General features: G+C 35.4%; 2 protein-coding genes across 3 annotated transcripts; both read left to right on the forward strand.

Moving 5' to 3' along the window:
- The first annotated feature begins 5,934 nt into the window (after positions 1–5,934).
- On the forward strand, positions 5,935–8,528 carry LOC145615649 (phospholipase A1 PLIP1, chloroplastic-like). The gene is made up of 5 exons (XM_081670715.1): positions 5,935–6,582; positions 6,832–7,299; positions 7,393–7,452; positions 7,545–7,961; positions 8,118–8,528. The coding sequence occupies exons 1-5, from the start codon at positions 5,947–5,949 to the stop codon at positions 8,526–8,528; spliced, it is 1,992 nt and encodes a 663-aa protein (XP_081526841.1). The 5' UTR covers positions 5,935–5,946.
- A 1,204-nt stretch (positions 8,529–9,732) lies between these two features.
- On the forward strand, positions 9,733–19,324 carry LOC145614436 (uncharacterized). 2 transcript variants are annotated; one of them, XM_081669494.1, is made up of 9 exons: positions 9,733–10,773; positions 11,503–11,691; positions 12,744–12,836; positions 12,919–13,101; positions 13,184–13,286; positions 13,374–13,559; positions 14,209–16,622; positions 18,008–18,591; positions 18,726–19,324. In XM_081669494.1, exons 1-9 carry the CDS (start codon positions 10,543–10,545, stop codon positions 18,865–18,867), a joined length of 4,125 nt encoding a protein of 1,374 aa, XP_081525620.1. In that variant the 5' UTR covers positions 9,733–10,542; the 3' UTR covers positions 18,868–19,324. The 2 variants fall into 2 exon arrangements, with proteins under 2 accessions (XP_081525620.1, XP_081525621.1); XM_081669495.1 differs by having other exon boundaries at positions 18,704–18,868.
- The last annotated feature ends 149 nt before the right edge of the window (positions 19,325–19,473 follow it).

Raw genomic sequence — 19,473 nt, forward strand, 5'->3', positions numbered from 1 at the left:
GAATTAGTATCAAAACCTCAAAAAGGACACACAATTATAGGTGTTTTAGTTGAAAAATAATCCACTTGATAAAATATCATCTCTCATAGATCTCAATAACGAATTTTCACATTTCACCTATATGGACAAAATTTCTGGTTGCTATCTTCTTGACCAGAAAGTTAGCAAAAGTCGTGCTTATCTATTCATTTCTTATCCATTCCAACGAATGCACGAGAAATGAAAGAAAGAAGCCCACCCATTTGACTAAAAATGTAGGCTATGGAAAAAGTAATGCAAATCTTTGTCTAATTTATTATTACAAACAACTTATCAATATATACTTTTCTTTTTTTTTTTTTTTTGAAAAAAGTCCTAAAGGACATTAAATTTCATTAATAATAGCCACACGGCATCTACAATTGACAATTAACGATAATGAAAACGAATTTAACAAAATCAAACAAGAATAAATCGGGGAAGGGCTAAGAATCCAAATACATAAATATAACAATTCGGCACATTCTCGGTTCGTTGTCTCATACAACTTTTTGAGTGGATCCGTCGCCGCTTCGTAATTTTGGGAGGAAGAAAATTCTTGTGTTGATTCCGTAACCCGAATCCGAGCCATAATCAATAGTAGCCCCGCACAACCAGAGACCAAATTAAGCACAAATAAAACCTTGTCTTTCGAAGGAGTCCGAAAAACCTTATCTTTCGAAGGAGATCGAAAAAACCTTGTCTTTCGAAGGAGATAAACCCTTTCTTTCGAGGGAGAATCAATATATACTTTTCTGATTCTCTATTATATTAAGCAAATTATTGTCGGTTCGCTTGGTTATAATAAACAGTTGTGGTGACAATAATTTTATAAGTAATTTTGTGAAAAAAATTAAAAATCATATGTCAATGCCCATGATAATGCTAGTTCTCCTCTAAACATTTCATTTTATATATTCTCAAATTTCTATCATCATCTATTACCATGTTGTAATGAGAATTCATAAACAAAACACTCGCTTGTAGGTGAATTTCCATTGACATGGAAATGGCCATAGGATTGATTTTCTTACAAGATTACATATAAATTCATTACCATTCACATAATTTATAATCGCTTACCAAACGTGTCATGAGAAATTTGGTGTTCACCTAAAAAAAAAAAAAATCATACATGTTAGCTTCATGAAAAAAGACGTTTCTTCAGTTATGTTTGTCAATGCAAAAAATCAATTGAAAAATTAAATTTTACAACTCTAAAAAGAATACTAAAAGATGACTTTTAATTAAGCACACATTGAAAGAATCTGATAAAATTTCACATGACTATATTATTCATAAATCACAAATAAATCAGAGTAAAGTTGATGAAATTTGTCAATAATTTTTTTTTTTTTGAATAGGTAAAGTGTCAATCATTAAAATGTGAAATAAAGACAGAAAATTTAATTCAGGCAAATGTTGATACAAGGGTTCGAACCACAAACCAGTTATTATACATGATTAATTACAACCAAACATGTCCAGAAACTATAGTGGGCCTTATTCAAGATTCAAGATGCTTGATAGGGCCTTGGCCACTATACTACTATAGGCCCGAACATAGCATCGTCATTATGTGAAATGTCAAATACCAAGTATGTCCCTAATTATTTTACTAGTATATTCTTTTACAATTTAATATTTTCAATGTTAATTGTTAACATATAATAATCGTGACTAAGTGGTTAGAGCTCCTCTCCCGGTCCCAAGAGATCCTGGGATCGATTCTCACCTTCCGCCCTTGTGGCTCTCTAAACACCAAAAAAATAATAATTGTGACTAACTTACATTCTAACTTTAATCACAAATAATTATTTCCAAACCCCATAGACAAACCTGTAACTCCGTCTACAATCCCAAGCACCATCTACAACCAAACAGACAGTGGGATCGATAGCAGGTAAACCCTGTAAGGATAAGAGCTGCCCTGACTGAGTTGCCACAGGAAGAACCAAATTGTGTTAATGCATCTTATGCATGAGATATGTTATATTGCTTGCGATGAAAAACAATTTTTAATATTTTGGTTCCTAAGAAAAATAATAGAATCGGTAGTTATTGATATTGATATTATTGTTGTTCTTATTTATTGTTTTTTTAAAAAAAGGTTGTGTAGGAAAATTAAGGATTTGAAGAGTTGTGGCTAGAAGTTGATAAAATGACTTTTAAACTTCTTGGTATTATACTCATATTTCATACTTTAACTAGATTGTGGATACGGGCGATGTCCCGAATTTTTACATGGAACTGATCTTAAATATATGTTGTAATTTATGATTAAATTTTCTTGTAATTAAATTTGTTGTTCATATTGTCACTTGCTACATATTAATATTTTGTATTCAAAAGATTACATAAAAATCACATACCTCAGTGGTAAGATACAGCTTATGTGACACGTGGACATTATTAATTACTCCTTTTAATAGACTAGTATAGATTATTCTCTCTCTATGTTTTTTTTTTTAATATTATGTAGAATAATTAATCTCAATCCACAAATAAATTATTTAAAGAATAGTTTGATTCCATGACCTTAACGCCAAACTTCCACCGCGCCTTGCTTGGTGGTATTACACTATTACCGGTATATGATTAAAATCGGTGGGAATTCGAAATTCCCATTATATATACTTGTAGTTGCTACACGGCTTGGTGTACATCGTACATGTATTAGTATCCCATAGTCCGAAATAGTAGAGTACCATTCATCCGTTGAAATAGAATGAAGATGCAAAACATGAAGCAAATACTTGAAATTTAGACAGACATGCACCCGTATGAGTTCATGCAACCACACATTTGGCTCTTTTATTTCATTCATTTACTGCTATATTCTGATCGATCTGTGATTTTCCTCTTTTGTCCCAATGTTTTGCCTTTTTAGTTAGGATACCCACTACCAAACAATAAAGTATATTCCACCTACTATTTGTGTTGTTTCACAATTCTGCCCTTTTCTTGTAGTTTGTTCATTGATTTTGATAGTTAGGCTCTATTTTTGGTAATGTATGTCCTATCAAACAACACATGTAAGAGTCTCACATTGATAAAAAAAGAGAGAATTAAAACACTTTATAAGGTTAAGGGACTACTCCTTCTATTGTCATGTGGTTTTGGGATGGAACCTCCTTAGACTTGTGAAGTTGACTCTCTCGCTTGGTATGTGAGTGTGGCTCAAACCCGTATTTAACATGGTATCACTAATCAATCTTTCTATATATTTAGAATTTGTTCTAATTATGTACTTTATATATTTAGAATATGTTCTAATTATGTACTTTGTATATATAAATTAATTCAAAGAAGTTAACTTAAAATGATAATTGCTGAATTAAAAGCACCTTCAATTAGAATTTTGTTTTAAAAAAGAATTAAAAACACTTTCAATTAGAATTTTGTTTTAAAAAAAGTTATGTAATCGTTGGCATAACTTTTTTTACTTTACGGTTTGTTTTGTTCAACTTATTAAGTTTATTTAAGTCCTATTTAGGGAAAATAAATTATGATAAGTGTTATTCAAGCTTAAATTATAACTAAAATAAATTTTAATATTATCAAACAAGTTTAGATTAATGATTTTTCTCAAAAAAAAAAAAAAAAAGTTAAGATTAATGAAACTCATTTCAATAGATTACACCCTAAGTGGAATAAGATTGATTTGAATTTTACATAGATCTACGGAGTAAATAAAAAAGGGTAATACTATATGCAACCCTTAGGGCTAAGGGTTGCATATAAACATTTAATATACTTTTCTTTTTTGTATTAAGTTGGAAATCTATCAACAATTAACAGCTAATTCGGTGTAATAAATATTAATTTTATGTCTAGTCTTTCTACTTTTAGCTCCTTATATGCAGCCTTAGGGCCTGTTCTCATTGACTGAACTCAGCTGAACTGAACTGAACTGAACTCAGCTGAACTGAACTGAACTGAACTCAGTTGAATTGAACTGAACTGAACTCAGTTGAATTGAACTGAACTCAGCTGAACTGAACTGAACTGAAATGAATATTTTATAAGAGAAGGAAATTAGGAGCTGAACTGAACTGAGCTGAACTGAACTGAACTGAGCTGAACTGAACTGAACTGAGCTGAACTGAACTAAACTGAGCTGAACTGAACTGAACTGAACTGAACTGAATTTCAACGTAAGAGAACATGCCCTTAGTATGAAATGAAAGGTGAAAAGGGCAAAAATGTCCAATTAGGAAAAGACTGGTCCAAACTCAAAACACCGAAACCTCCGTTGTCCACGTGACAAAGAATCTTTGAGAAGGTTTTAGTCGTGGCCAATTTTCCATGAATTGTTAAATACACATATACCCTATTTTTATAGCACTTGTAGTACATTTCACAAATCACAATCATCGGATCTCAATTTCCATTTACAATGAATGTCACTCTCAAACTTCTCTAATTTTTTACCACAATTTTTTTTTTTTTAAAAAACAACTTTGGTAAACCCAGGCCCGACCCGACCCGGCCTACAACACACTTCACATTCAAGCTGTTTTATCATGCATGTCATCGTCCATCCTTAATACCATGATTTACATTTGAATCAAAGAGACTGAAATACAAGTCCAGGTACATTTTTATTTTCATTTTCGTGTTTAATACTCTCTTCGTCTCTATTTGTTCTTCCTGTACTCGATTTGAGTGTTTAATTTTAGCTATGAGTTATTGAGAATGATTTCATGTTACATTAAATCATAGTTTATGAAATTATTAGAAAAAAATTCGAGAATGTAGTTTAGCTTAACAATTAGGAATTTATTTCCATCAAGTTAGGCTTTCAACAGATCAATTTGTTCCCTATTTTCTTTTCGTGTTATGGTTGAACTATTATAATAATAATAATAATGTGATTAAAGTAGAATTTGATTTAGATTAATTAATAAATAATTAGCGAATATTCGGAGATAGTTGCAATCATGTCGAAAGAAAAACAGGCGGAGTCTACAAGGTTACAGCCTTTTCTTTTCTTTTATTTTTAATTTTATAGATTCCAACTTTTTTTTCGAGTACGAGTAATTTTAATTTGTCGAAGATTCTTCGATTTTAATGTTTTTGGTGACAGTACACACTATACAGTACCCAGTATGAAGTGGACAGTTCAAATTTAAAAGTTTTGAAACAAACAAAACTTGAAATTTTAGCATTGGTAAATTATACGAGCAACTGTTTTTGGTCCGTTTTGATATAAATCATATAATGGTTAAATTTTTGACATTATTTACAAACTCCGTTTGATCATCGTTCATTCGTTCTCAGTTCTTACATGTAATCATTATATTGAAACGTAATTATCATTGTTAGACTCTAGAAAACTAAGTTAAAGATAAGTTCTGATTAGGGTGAATAGGGGATATTAAGTTTAGTTTACAACTACGATAAGTTTTAATAAGTTATAACAAGTTTTCACCCATTCTATTAAGCTAGATTAGTTCATTCTAGGTGTATAATCACACCTCGACTTGAACTGATTGATGTACCGTACCGTTAAATAAGAATTGATCAAACTAGAAATGCGGCCTATTATTTTGAAATTGAAACAAAGGGATTGGAGTCTTATATTGCATCCAAGGTCACTAGGTGAGCATAGCATATATGGTGTGAAAAGAGATAACCCCATTATTGGATTTCTCCGCTAACTTCAACTTATTGGCAGCTGTTTAAGGTAAAGCAAACCTAAACAAATTTAACAACTTTAGATTGTTAAAGAGTATTAACTACCAAATCTTTTTATTAAACCAGAAGTTTTCACCAAAATCTTTTTCAGTTAGTCTATTCTTCTCTAACATTTGACAAAGTCTATTATTAAAAGAAACATGTAACAGAAAACTTGATGTTGACTAATGATTGTAATATAAATATGTTTTGCATTATGTTTTCAGGTAGGTTTCATACAAGGCAACCATGGCATGCTCTTCAATGAATATATCCACATCACACATTGCCGCGGCTAGGATAGGAATTCTTGGGGAGAATGGTAGTCTACGACGATCATCCTCAGGGGAGGAGTTGTATAAACAAGCTACTATTAGAAGATCATGCTCAGACAACAACCTCTTATCCTCCTCAACCCGAATAAGTAAGCTGAAATCAATCCGATCCTTTGGGATTTTCTCTAACCCATGTCCAACTTCCACCTCTTCAACTCATATAAATGCTCTGCTGTTTGATACTGAGACTGGGAATGAGAATGTCACGACGACAGTTGATGACAGCTTACTGAGTGATGGTGAAATGGAAGAGGAAGTTGAGAGGGAAGATAGGGTGAAAAGAGTGAATTGGGTGCAGAGGCTCCTAGAGCTGAGATCGCGGTGGAAGGGTAGAAAAGAGAAGGAAGTGGATTGTAGGTACGAAGAGATTGAAGAAGATTGTAATGGAGAGGTTGGTTGTCTAGTGGACTATGGAGAGACGGAAGATGAAATAAAATTCGACTTAGAATCATTCTCAAAGTTGCTCGTTCATGTGCCTTGGACCGATGCAAAGAAGTTCTCTAAGCTGTCTTACCTGTGTAACAAAGCTTATTCAATCCCTGAACTTAAGGTATGCACTGAAAAAATGAAGGTTTCCTTATTTCATTAAGGCTTTGTCCTTTCCACCTGAAAATCGCATGCTTGTTCTGTATGTAGTATTATCTCCTTTTAGTTGTGAATTGAACTCGAGTAACCCTTAAATCAATTTATTGGAACATTGTTTTCTTGAAACTTATTTATGAAGCTGAAAAAGTGATTGTTTCTTTAACCTTTCAAAAGCACAAAGATGGGAAATTAAGAGAATATGTTTAACATGTAGGCTCATGACTTGCAACAATACCATGGTCTACATTTCATAACATCTTCATTAGAAAAGAAAGCAAAGGCTATTGCACTGAACGCAATGTTAGCCAAAGACTCTGCTCACCAGCAAGAAGATGACTTGGAAAATCTACAGCAAAGGGATTATGTAGTTAGTCCTTCTGTTGCCTATGAAATTGCTGCATCAGCAGCTTGTCATGTTCAAAATCGAGCCAAAAATGAGTCTCATACCAGTACCTGTGGAGATGCCTTTTACGCAGCAAATAGAGAGGTATGTCCTGTACCTAGAGGTTGTAACTCAGAGATGGCTGCACAAATGGCTGCAACAACAATGACAACAGTAGTGGCTGCGAAGGAGAAAGAAAAGCAAGCGGCTGCAAAAGAACTTCAATCATTACATTCCTCCCCTTGTGAGTGGTTCATTTGCGATGATCCAAGTACCCATGTGCGCTATTTTGTAATACAGGTAAATTATACTCCTCTTATTTGGCATAGATTCAAGATATTTTGACCCCCCATTGTATAAACTTTCTGCGTTTGTATTACCATACTGTTGCAGGGGTCTGAATCGCTGGCATCTTGGCAAACAAACCTTTTTTTTGAGCCTGCCAATTTTGAGGTAAAAGAAACTATTATTATCAATAGTTCAATGAACTAATTGGAGATTTGAAGGGCTTCTAAAACCTAAATAAGCACTATCTACAAACACAGGAAACAGATGCAGCTGTTCATCGAGGAATTTATGAAGCAGCTAAGGGAATATACGAGCAATTGATGCCAGAAATCCAAAATCATATAGATACCCATGGAGAAGATGCAAAATTTCAATTTACAGGTCATTCTCTAGGGGGCAGTCTATCACTATTAGTCCAAATGATGCTTATGGCGAGAAGAGCTGTCAAGCCATCGACCCTTTTACCAGTGGTTACTTTTGGATCACCATTTGTGTTTTGTGGAGGTGAAAAAATCCTGAAACAGTTACAGCTTGATGAAAGCATGGTTCAAAATGTCATCATGCATAGGGATATTGTTCCTAGAGCGTTCTCGTGCAATTATCCTAGACAAGTTGAACAGGTCCTCAAGCGTTTAAACAAATCTTTCAGATCACACCCATGTCTCAACAAGCATGTGAGTATACTGCCTTTTTTCTACTCCCAGATTCGCTTTTACTACCACAAGGTCATTCTTTTGTCATTGTACCAGTGTTAGCTAGTTTTAATTACCTATAAAAACTTAATAAACATGAAAATGGTCTAACCTCGTTTTATTTGCATGCTTGTGCAGAAAATGTTGTACTCTCCTACAGGGCAAGTATTTATTCTTCAACCAACTGAAAAATTATCGCCTTCTCATCCACTACTTCCACAAGGGTGTGCTCTTTATGCATTTGATAATGCTCAACCTAATTTGATAGGACATGCTTTGAGGGAATTTCTAAATACTCCACACCCTCTAGAAACTCTAAGTGATCCTAGAGCTTATGGTTCGGAAGGAACTATCCTCAGAGATCATGACTCAAGCAACTATACAAAGGCAGTCAATGTGGTTATGAAGCAGTATACGAAGATAGCCTTCCGAAAAATCAAGAAAGAGAAACATATGGTATGGCCATTGGTTTCCTCTCAATATTCATGGACACATGAAGGTGTTTTGGAAAACACATCGGTGAGGAAGGAGGTGGTGACTAGCGTGTGAAGTTATCGGTATCAAAAATGAATCCTACGCAGAATGGAATTGGGATAAAGAACCAACTTCAAATGTTGTCTAAATAAATAGAAACAACAGAATGAAATAAATAGATAGAGAAGAGAGAAGACACGTGTTATCCCAACTTCAAATGTTGTCTAAATAAATAGAAACAACAGAATGAAATAAATAGATGAAGAGAGAAGACACATGTATATACGTAGTATATGAAGTTGGAACTAGGACTATTTTGTACATTCCATGTATATATACCAATTTCAAAAACTTTAGATATGTGCAACATTGTGTACTTGTATATTTTAACTACAGTAGGAGTGTAGGACTCTTTGTTGTTCATTTTATGTGGTAAGAAAAAATGCTAATCTTGAATTCTTGAGTATTAAATTTGAAGATTCAAAACTTGTATGTGGTTGATTAGGATGTACAAAGCAAGGATTTTGCTTTAATTTGCTTAAACTAGTCAATACTATTCTATTGTAGTGGGATAAGTGAGGTTGTATTCACTTCATTTGTTTACACGTAACACGTGGATCATTATTCTAAATCGACCATTTTTGAATTTGCTATATATTTGTTAGATATAAATATTTTTATATATGTTGTATCATCATATATAAATCAAATGCCAAATTAAAGTTGATTTATTTGATATTCAAAAGATTTAACTGTGTTATCGGATTGCTTGATAACAATATCAATTGACTTATCTACCATTGATTTTCAAAGTGAAGTGAAAAATATGATCAAAAAATATTTCATATTCCGTTCATTCGAAAACAAACAAAGATTTTATAATTTGGCCAAAAGTGTAAGAGAATGTAGCTCATTTTTGTGTGGTTAGCTGACACACACCAAAACACTAACTGGGTAACCCCTGCCTAATCAAGTAACCCTTAACTAAGTAACCCCTGAATCCCTAATCGAGTAACCCCGACCACATATGAAACTTTGTGAAGCGATTTTTTTTTTTAATTTTTTTTAAAAGCAGTAAGAAATAAGCTCATGCATAGACAATTATAATGCTGGGCTACATAGCTTACATACAATGCATCTACTTTTCATAGGCCCTTTCTTTCCTTCCTAACACCCAAAAAAAAAGTAGCTTGAATGTTAGGGCAAAAATGATCCAATTCACCAATTGTGAACAAGAAATTGGTTAGCCCAATTTGACAAACCAAATCAAATCAAATTCCAAAAAAACCAAAAACCCCCATTTTTTCACTTTCTTTCTTCTCCTTCCTTTCTCTTCCTCCTCCTCTCTTTCTCTCTCCTCCCCAAACACCACCAGATTCTCTCTATCTTTCTTCCCCCTTTTTTCTTAATTTATTTGTTTACAAATTTCCTAATTCAAAAAAAAAAAAAACCCAAAAATCTGATTCTCCCTTCTTTGTTCTTTCCCATTTTGTTGGGGTATTTCCTTTTCTTGCGATCCATAGCCTCTGCTTTTGATGGTGCTTGTTGTTGTAACATTAAACTTTTGTAGAAATTTATTAACAAGCATTAAATCCCACTTGGGGTTTTCCTTTTTCTATCATTTTTAGCATTAAATTACCCATTTTTCGACATTCTAAGCGTCATATTATTGCACCCACTTTGGAAAAGTTCCTCCATTTTTTAAGCTAGGGTTTTCTCTGCCAAAGTTGGGTGACCCAATTTGCCCTTAATCTTGTCAAGTAAGGTTTGTTTTTTGGGGGTTTTTGGGTTACAATTTGTTTTTTTTATTGGGGTTGTTGTTGTAGCATCAAATTTGTAGTTTTATAGTGAAGTTGTAGTTTGTAATACTAATATAATTTTGCTGCCTCTTATTATTGGGGTTCAATTTTGGAATAGTCTGCAAATTTGGAAGTATATTTTTATTAATTTGGGTGTATTTATTGTTCTAATTTGAATATTGAATACATAATTTGCTATATTCTTAATCTGGGTTGTTGTTACTGGTGGGTGGAGTTTTGTTTTTGCTTAGGAGTAGAGTTTGGGCTAAAGGAAATTAGCCTTTGCTTGCATGGGCGGCCATGAGGAATGGCCACAGCCGAGTGGGCTACATCCGAATGGGCTGTTGCCTAATGAAACCGCCTCGGCTATTCGAGTTCTTGATTCAGAACGATGGTTGAAAGCCGAGGAGAGAATCGAAGAGCTTATAGCTCGCATTCAGCCCAATGAGCCGTCTGAAGAAAGACGAAATGCCGTTGCAGATTATGTGCAGCGGTTGATTATGAAATGTTTCCCTTGTCAGGTGAAGTTACACTCTTTAGAATGCTTAATTGCTAGGCATGTTTTTTTAAGGTAGATTGATTGCTTGGTTGACTTGAAATTGCCCTTTCATTTAGTGCTAGTAATAGTATTGGTAGTACATTATGTTTCTCTGCCTATTGTTAAAATTCATCAATGCTATAAGAATTAGCCCTGTGCAAATTGCTGTTTCGCTTTCTATTGTGTTCTTTAGTCCATGTGCAACCTTTTATAGTGGTAATATGAATGAAACAACTAGTTCCAACATTTGCTTATTCCAATATTTACCCCTTGAAGCACTTTCATTGGTAATTAAGACTCATCCTTTTCACCTGAAAATCCATTATCTGAAGATATTGGAATTTATAGGAACTTGTCAGAACTTGTTGTAGTAGTGAGTTGTACTTGGGCAGCCTTTACCTTGTTGGAACTTGTTCGAATTACAATTTTGTGATAACTTATTGTCTTATTAATTATGCTGATAAGAGAAAACCTATCCAAACTACCTAATTTAATACAGGAACTTATTTTTGACAGTTTCATTATTCATGCTGATCTTGGCAATGAGCTGTCATTTGCACACTTCATACAACTTGTTAATGTTTAATTATGCTTTCCCCTTCAAGGTTATTTTTCTGCTGAGATCATCAGATCCTTTAAGCACAGAAGGGTCATAGTTGTATCTGGCCGTTGCTTTGCGATACTTTAATTTCTTAGTATTTATCGTTCACAGGTTTTCACTTTTGGGTCTGTTCCTTTGAAGACATATTTGCCGGATGGGGACATTGATTTAACAGCATTTAGTAAAAATCAGACTCTTAAGGATAATTGGGCTACTCAAGTGCGTGATATACTACAAAGTGAAGAGAAGAATGAAAATGCTGAATTTCGTGTGAAAGAGGTTCAATACATTCAGGCAGAAGTGAGTCCTTCACTCCTTTCATCCGCTTTTGTCACATTCTGTGTTTTCCTTTGCCTTTATCATACCATTATTCATTAAACATTATCGGGATATTATCAACCCTCTCTTTGTTTAACCTTTTTGAATTCTTCTATGATTCTATGCTTAGACTAGCAAAGTGTATGTTGACTTTGTGAACTTGTATTATGCTGCCACTACATACTTACAGTTATTTTTTCATTTTTCTTGTATATCTTCTTTTGTTTCCTTTTATTTTAGCCATGTTAAGAGAATGGATAATGTGGTTACTCACCTTGCTATGTGGTACCCGTCCTTGAATGATATGAAGTTTGTAATCTCCTAGGATTTCTCAACTTCTATTAGGGAGTGCTTGCCCTTTTGGTTCATTAAATCTCTCACTTCTTGCCTCTCTCATTAAATACATTATAATCATTACTGCAAGTAATTTCAATTTTTTAAAAAATGTAAAGATTGATGCACTGATCATCTGAGAAGCATGAATTACAAAATGTAACTTAATTTTGTAGTTGCAACTAGGGAACTTCTGCTATTATTCTGTGTGTGTAGGTAGCTTGCTTTTGATTGTTACTCTCTTCGGTGGTGTTGCTGATGTGAATATACTGTTAAATTGTCTTTGAATCTGTTCACCTTCAAAATTATTATTTCCTTTCTTTGTTGCTTAGTTACAGCAGTGTACATTTGCTCTAGCTTTTGGTATTGTCATCGTTATTTTTTTAGAATCACCACAGCTCTATGTGTTGGCCTCAAAAACTGTCTCTCAGGCCTTCAGCCTTCTCCTCGTTTGAAATTTCTGAACTCATATAGGATGTGTAAATTTTTTCCTAACCTGTCTGGGTAAATTACTAAACTAGTAAAAAAAAAATGTTTTCCTTTAATTTCATCTAAAGGCTTGAAACAGATGTAGTGAAGCAATGCATTTAAGTACAGCGTTACTGAAAGGGGGTATACTCTGAATTAGGACAACAACAATACATTGGTAGTACAATTTAGATTATATTTCGAGCTGATGTTCTATTTGTGCTCTTTTTCAGGTCAAAATTATAAAGTGTCTTGTGGAAAATATTGTTGTGGACATATCATTTAATCAGTTGGGTGGGCTATGCACCCTATGTTTCCTTGAGGAGGTGAATATTATCCTATTATGATTGCATTTTTTATTTTGAGGAACTATGTGCTGATTGGAATGACATGACATTTGTACTGCAGGTTGACCATTTGATTAATCAGAACCACCTGTTCAAGCGTAGTATTATATTGATCAAAGCTTGGTGCTACTACGAGAGTCGTATATTGGGTGCTCATCATGGACTTATTTCTACTTATGCCTTGGAGACCTTGGTTCTTTACATATTTCATGTTTTCAATAATACTTTCACCGGACCATTAGAGGTGCTATATATAAATCTTGCTTCATTTGATGTGTTAGATCCTATGCTCTCTATAATGCCCACTGATATTATTTCCTTTCCAGGTTCTGTACCGTTTTTTGGAATTCTTTAGTAATTTTGATTGGGATAATTTTTGTGTCAGCTTATGGGGTCCTGTACCCATTAGTTCACTTCCTGATGTAACTGGTAGGTTTCTTGTTTGTAGCTGATTCCTATCTCAATATTTGATTGTGATTGCTATCTCTGATATTCTTATAATCATCAATGTCACAGCGGAGCCTCCTCGCAAAGATAGTGGAGAGTTGCTGCTTAGTAAATTGTTTCTTGATGCATGTAGTGCTGTATATGCTGTCTTCCCCGGAGGCCTAGAAAATCAGGGACAACCCTTTATCTCGAAGCATTTTAATGTCATTGATCCTTTGCGTGTGAACAATAACCTCGGAAGAAGTGTTAGTAAAGGTATTTTTATTCCTAAACCAATTGATAGTTGATGACTTTAACATTTACTAAGGTTTAAACTATGTAGTTATTATATTCTCTAGTTAGCTGTATTCTTTCATCATTTTAGAGTGACGAGTATCTGATTTTTCATTCTGTTATTTTGTAAATGTAAGGGAAATATGTTTTACTGTAACTGGAAATCACTTTCAAAGGTGACCCTTCCTTGAGATGATTTTCCTCATACATGCTTGTTACCATATATCATGAGATAAGGAGTTGACACGTTGGATTAACAAAGATGGGGATTGAGTTTTACTATCGATTCGTTTACTATGATAAAATATACTTTCTCTTTTTGTCACTTGCAACATTTCTAATTTCACGCTTGACAATGCATTGCTTCATTTACTTATTTATCGTATCATCATTTATCAATAAGTGAAGTTTAAAAAAATAATTTGTAAATCAAGACAAATCTAACAAGATCTTACATGGCTATATTTATTTTAAACTATAAACCATCAAAGGCAGTCATAGTTGCATGTGTGAATAGTGCTAAAGTCAAAATGTTGCAAGTAAAAAAATAGAGGAAGTATATATTTTTCCATGTTCACCTGTTGATCAGCTTGAATGGATGTTTTTAAAACCTGACATGTTAATATTTCAGGAAACTTTTACAGAATTCGCAGTGCGTTTACATTTGGGGCAAAGAAGCTAGCTAGGCTACTAGACTGTTCTGATGAGAACATTGTTATTGAGTTGAACCAGTTCTTTATGAACACATGGGAGAGACATGGTAGTGGTGTACGTCCTGATGTGCCTAGTAGTGATTTGTGGCCCTCATTGGCAAATCCAGATGATCGATCAAACAATCAAGATATTGCTTCAAGTAGCAAGATTGCTAGTGATAATGTATCAATTCAAGAAACTGAGATTGGGGTGCCGCAGAGTAATCGGCCTCTAACCTCTCAACGTGCTAGTTATCCTTTGGAAAGCACTTCCAAAAACAATGAAATTCCTGCAGCTTCTTGCACACAGGATCTAAAGAGCATTGGGAATCCGGAGCAGGTTGGAAAAGGCAATGCTCAGAGTTTGCGAGCTGATAGAAATAAAAAGAGCTTGAAACCTGATCACATGCTGAATGAAATACAGGGGAAGTATCTTTTTGCCAGAACACGGTCAAGTCCAGAGCTCACTAATGCATATTATGATGCTTCTTCAAGAGGAAGACGTAGTAAACCTACTGATAGTGGGAGAAGTCAGGTTGTTTCTTCAAAGATAGATAGTAACAGAAGGAAAAACATAGTGTCTGAAACACTGTCAACTCAAAACACTTTATCCTCATCAGATGATATCTTATCTGGTAGGTACAATTCTCATCATGCTGTAGATGTTACTGCTGATTCCATGAGTGTTTTAAATAGCCATGTTGGTGATTCTGGAACTGGTATTGTTAGTGAGGATCACACTTCCGTAACAGGAGCTCTAGGAATGCATCAAGAGGAGCAAGATTTTGTAAATATGATGGCATCTTCCTCTCTACATAATTTTGGTGGACAGGTACCTATGCCACTGAATTTGGCATCCTCTCATTTACCTCTACCAATACCCCAATCAGTGCTTGCTTCTATGGGATACGGTCAGAGAGGCATGGCTGGCATGGTCCCTGCTAATATTCCTGTGATTGATCCTCACTGGGCAGCAAACGTACACTTTCAGCAGGGCTTTTCATCTCCATTGACTCAATATTTTCCTGCAGTTGGGTTTCCTACAAAGTCTGAGGATTTGATTGAACAAGGTGATGAGAATTTTGGTGTTGTGGAAATTGCACAACCGGGTGCTGATAATGATCATAATTGGCATGAGCGAGATATGGCTACGAGTGGTGGTCAAGATGATCGAAGTTTAGAGACGCTCCATGTAGATGACAGGCAGCCTTCAACTTCTGGTAATTCCAGCTTTGGTCCCTCATCTCGCATGGCTAGTTCTGGGAGTACCTTTAAAGCTCAGACAAAAGCTACCAAGGAGCTTCGAACGTCAATGAGAGATAATTATGTGGAAAATTTTCAGCGCCAGGATAATCGAGAAAATGAGGTGTACTCAGATGATAGAGTTTCTAGTGCTAGGTTTTCTTCTGCTTCTCAGGCTGGTTCCGCGAGAAGTAAGACGTCATCTGAGAGTTCATGGGATGGATCATCTGCAAGAGTGTCGAAGGTGGCCAGGGAAAAGCGGGGGAGGAAAACAGCTGTTTCATCTTCAGTACCTCCCATTATTCATAGTAAAGACAAAAATGTCTATGATAGTTCCACTGCTGATTTAGATGATGAGAATAAAGATTGGAATAGTGTGTCCACAAGAGGGGTAGAAAATGATGAAAGAAGTATAGTTTCTCAACATTCATCTACTTTGCATGTCTCAAGGCATCACTTGCCTGGCTATGAAGCAGCACAGACTAGTGGGTCTGATTCAGTCATGCCTATTGCTCCTATGGTTTTAGGTCCTGCTTCACGGCAAATCACATTCTATCCCACTGGACCACCTGTGCCTTTCTTTACAATGCTTCATTTTCCTCCTGAGACTGGAGCTTCTGATCGAGCAAGTAGTTCTCCACATGGAGAGGTGGGTTCTGATAATATTGATTCTGGTCAAAGCATTGGTATGTCTGCGGGGCATGATGCTCTTGATGTTTATAGTACCTATAATTCCATGAAAAGAACAGTTACCACAGAGTCATCTGAAGAACCAAAGCCTGATATTCTCAACAGTGACTTTGCTAGCCATTGGCAAAATCTGCAATTTGGACGGTTTTGCCAGAGCCCTCGATTTCCTCCACCAGTTGTTTGTCCCTCTCCTGTTGCTGCCCCTCCTATGTACTTACAGGGTCACTTTCCTTGGGATGGTCCTGGAAGACCACTTCCAGCAAATGCTAACCTTTTGTCCCAGTTTATGAGTTATGGTCCACGCTTTGTTCCTGTTCCTCCTGTTCAGTATGTGTCCAGTAGACCTCCTACTGTCTACCAACACTATGCTGATGAACTACCGAGATACCGCAGTGGAACAGGAACCTATCTACCAAATCCTGTAAGGGCCTCTCTTAGACTTTATTTGTGCATTCAGTAATTACAGTTGTCCATATTTCGCCAGCTGATCTTCTGTTGATTGTCTACATATCTTGATACTTTGACTTGCTTTTAAGTTTATTTCTTAGATAGCACAAGATTGTTAATTTTTGTACAGTAAGATAGGTTGGATGATTTTGTCCAAAAAAAAGGTAAAATGGTTGGATATTTTTCTTTGTTAGCATTTTTGATGATTTATTTGCTGCATGTGAATGGCCTTAATTAGAATGTCTAGTTGAGACTTAGAATCTAAGAAAATGTAACAGAATTGAGACTGGAAGAACCCCAGATCGCTTTCCCTATTTTGAATATCATCAGCAGCTTTACTTTTCTCTCCTCCAGTCCTCCCCATAGTACTCAAACTGCAATTTTATGTTCATTCTCTATCCCTGCTTGGTTACTCTCTCTCTACACCAACTTTTTCGACACACTTCCACTAGCTTTCCTGTGATGCTATACTCTTTTTTTGAGCGAGAAGGAAAATGAGAGAAATTCTCCTGGTCATTAACTTGGTTGTTATGATCTCTATATGCAGGTTTTTTATTTTATATGCTATAGCATCCCTTCCACTGAGAAGGCAAAGGATAGGATTTCGTTCAGTCTCTTAAATAGTTAAATGTGATTGTTATGATCTGTATCTACATTTTTCCAGTAATCATCTGTGTGCTGAGGCCTGAGGCACTGTGGTGGGCGTTGGATTGGGTGGATGATGGTTTGGGTTGCTGAGCAGGATTAATGAGAGGTTTTTTTGGGCTGTGGGAAATTTTGTTCTGACTTTTTTTCCTTTTTTTTTTTTTTTTTTTTTTTTTTTTTGGTTTCGAGTTTTTCATGCATCTGGTGCTAATTTCTGTGTTTTTAATTTTGCTCACAATTATTTGTGATTAAAAGTGTCAATTGTGCTTTGTGTGGTAATGTGATTTTCTGAGATATTGGATTTGTACCATTTTTCATTGCAAAATGATGATCAATCAATTATCTTTTGCTTGTTTCTGTAATGTGCTTTTCTGAAATGCAGCATCTTTCTTGATTGCTTTCTTTAAAAGTTAAAATTTTCTGTAGCAACCACATTCCTATTAAACATCTTGATAAGGCTTTGTTTTTCTAACGGATCTTGATAGTAGTGGAAATTGAATGGAATATGAAGTTGTTACTGAAAGGATTTGATTGTATTGAAGATGTACATGTGTTATATGTCTGTATTGGTCATGAATCACTCTCTCTTTTTGTTTTTTTCTTTCCTTTTAAATTTTCTTTTAAAGTACGATTTTCTCAATTATGTTCACTCTTTCTAGTCTTTATATTTCTTCAAAATACTATTCATCACTCAATAATTTATTGTCACTGCAGAAGGCTTCTGTGAGAGATCGACATTCTTCTGGAGCGAGAAGGAACAGTTACAATTATGATAGAAGTGATCATAGTGACAGAGAAGGTAACTGGAATGCTGCAAAAGCAAGAGCTGCCAGTCGTAGTCACAATCGTAGCCAAGCCGAGAAGTCAAGGGTTGATCGATTGCCCGCCAATGAGAGTCGGGCCGACAGGCCTTGGTCTACTTACAGGCATGACCATATATCTTCGTATCAGGCTCAAAATGGTCCTTCACTGCCTAGTTCCTCTCAGAGCAGCTCAGTGAATGTGGCTTATGGGATGTACCAGATGCCAGGTATGAACCCAGGTGGGGTAACATCAAATGGATCCTTGGGACCATCTGTTGTCATGTTGTATCCATATGATCACAATTCTGGCTATGTATCACCCGGAGAGCAACTTGAGTTTGGTTCTCTAGGCCCGATGAGTGTTGTTGGCACGAATGATGCAACACAACCCATTGATGGAACTCGGTTTAGGAGAGCGTTTGAGGATCAAAGATTTCACCGTAGCTCAACTCAACAGTCTTCACCAGATCAACCATCATCCCCTCACTTCCAAAGGTAATTTTCATTCACATTCATGTGTTTTGGTCATTATCCAGCTTGTGAGTTGTGATTATATCCTCTGAGAGATCATTTTATGATGCTGTTGTATTTTACTATCTTATAACAGGAGGATTTGATTATTTTGCCAGATCAATGGCCCAAAGGAACTATCATTTGAAAGATGAAGACTTTCCACCCTTGGTTTTCCAAAATCCTGGACAACATGGCGGGAGGATCTGTAATGAGAAATTCTCCCATCACCATACTCCGATGTTTGCACCACAAGCATAGGAGGTCGGGGGTTCTGATGGTTGGGTTGGTGAAGGTAAATGCTGGCTTCTTCTGTACACTAGGAACTCAGTTTCCTGGCTGTTCCTGCTCCAAGAGTGGAGTATTGGTGAACTAGCCAAAGATTATAACATGAAGGTTTGAAAATCTCCATTTTCAGAAAAGGTGAAGGTTGAAAGAAGCAGCAGGTTGAGGCAGTCGGGGAGTTGCAATTTTTTAGGGTCTGACACACTGTAACTTAGTCGAAGTAGCTGTAGAAACTGAGTTAAGGGCTTATCTTTCGCCCTGTCAAGATCAGTTTTCCATTCTTACACACTGTATTTGGAGGGGGTTCTTGATCAAGCTCATTTTATACTTGTTATCCTTTAGTTAGATTTGCTAAAAACAGTGTAGCAACATCACCCTCATAGTTTAAATAGCAGTTAGAAGCTCTTGTTATCCTTGTTAAAAGTTTTACTCAGTTGTTGTACCTGATTCATTAATTAGGTTACGGGGATTGGGTGCCCCATCATATATTTTAGGAGTATACAAGATTTTTTTTTTTTTTAATAAGACAATATTAACATTCAAAAATATCTTAAATCAACAAAAATTAGATGTTAGCTTGTT

The sequence above is a fragment of the Chenopodium album genome, chromosome 25 (genome assembly GCF_948465745.1).
Source record: "Chenopodium album chromosome 25, dcCheAlbu1.1, whole genome shotgun sequence".
Classification (NCBI taxonomy): Eukaryota; Viridiplantae; Streptophyta; class Magnoliopsida; order Caryophyllales; family Amaranthaceae; genus Chenopodium; species Chenopodium album.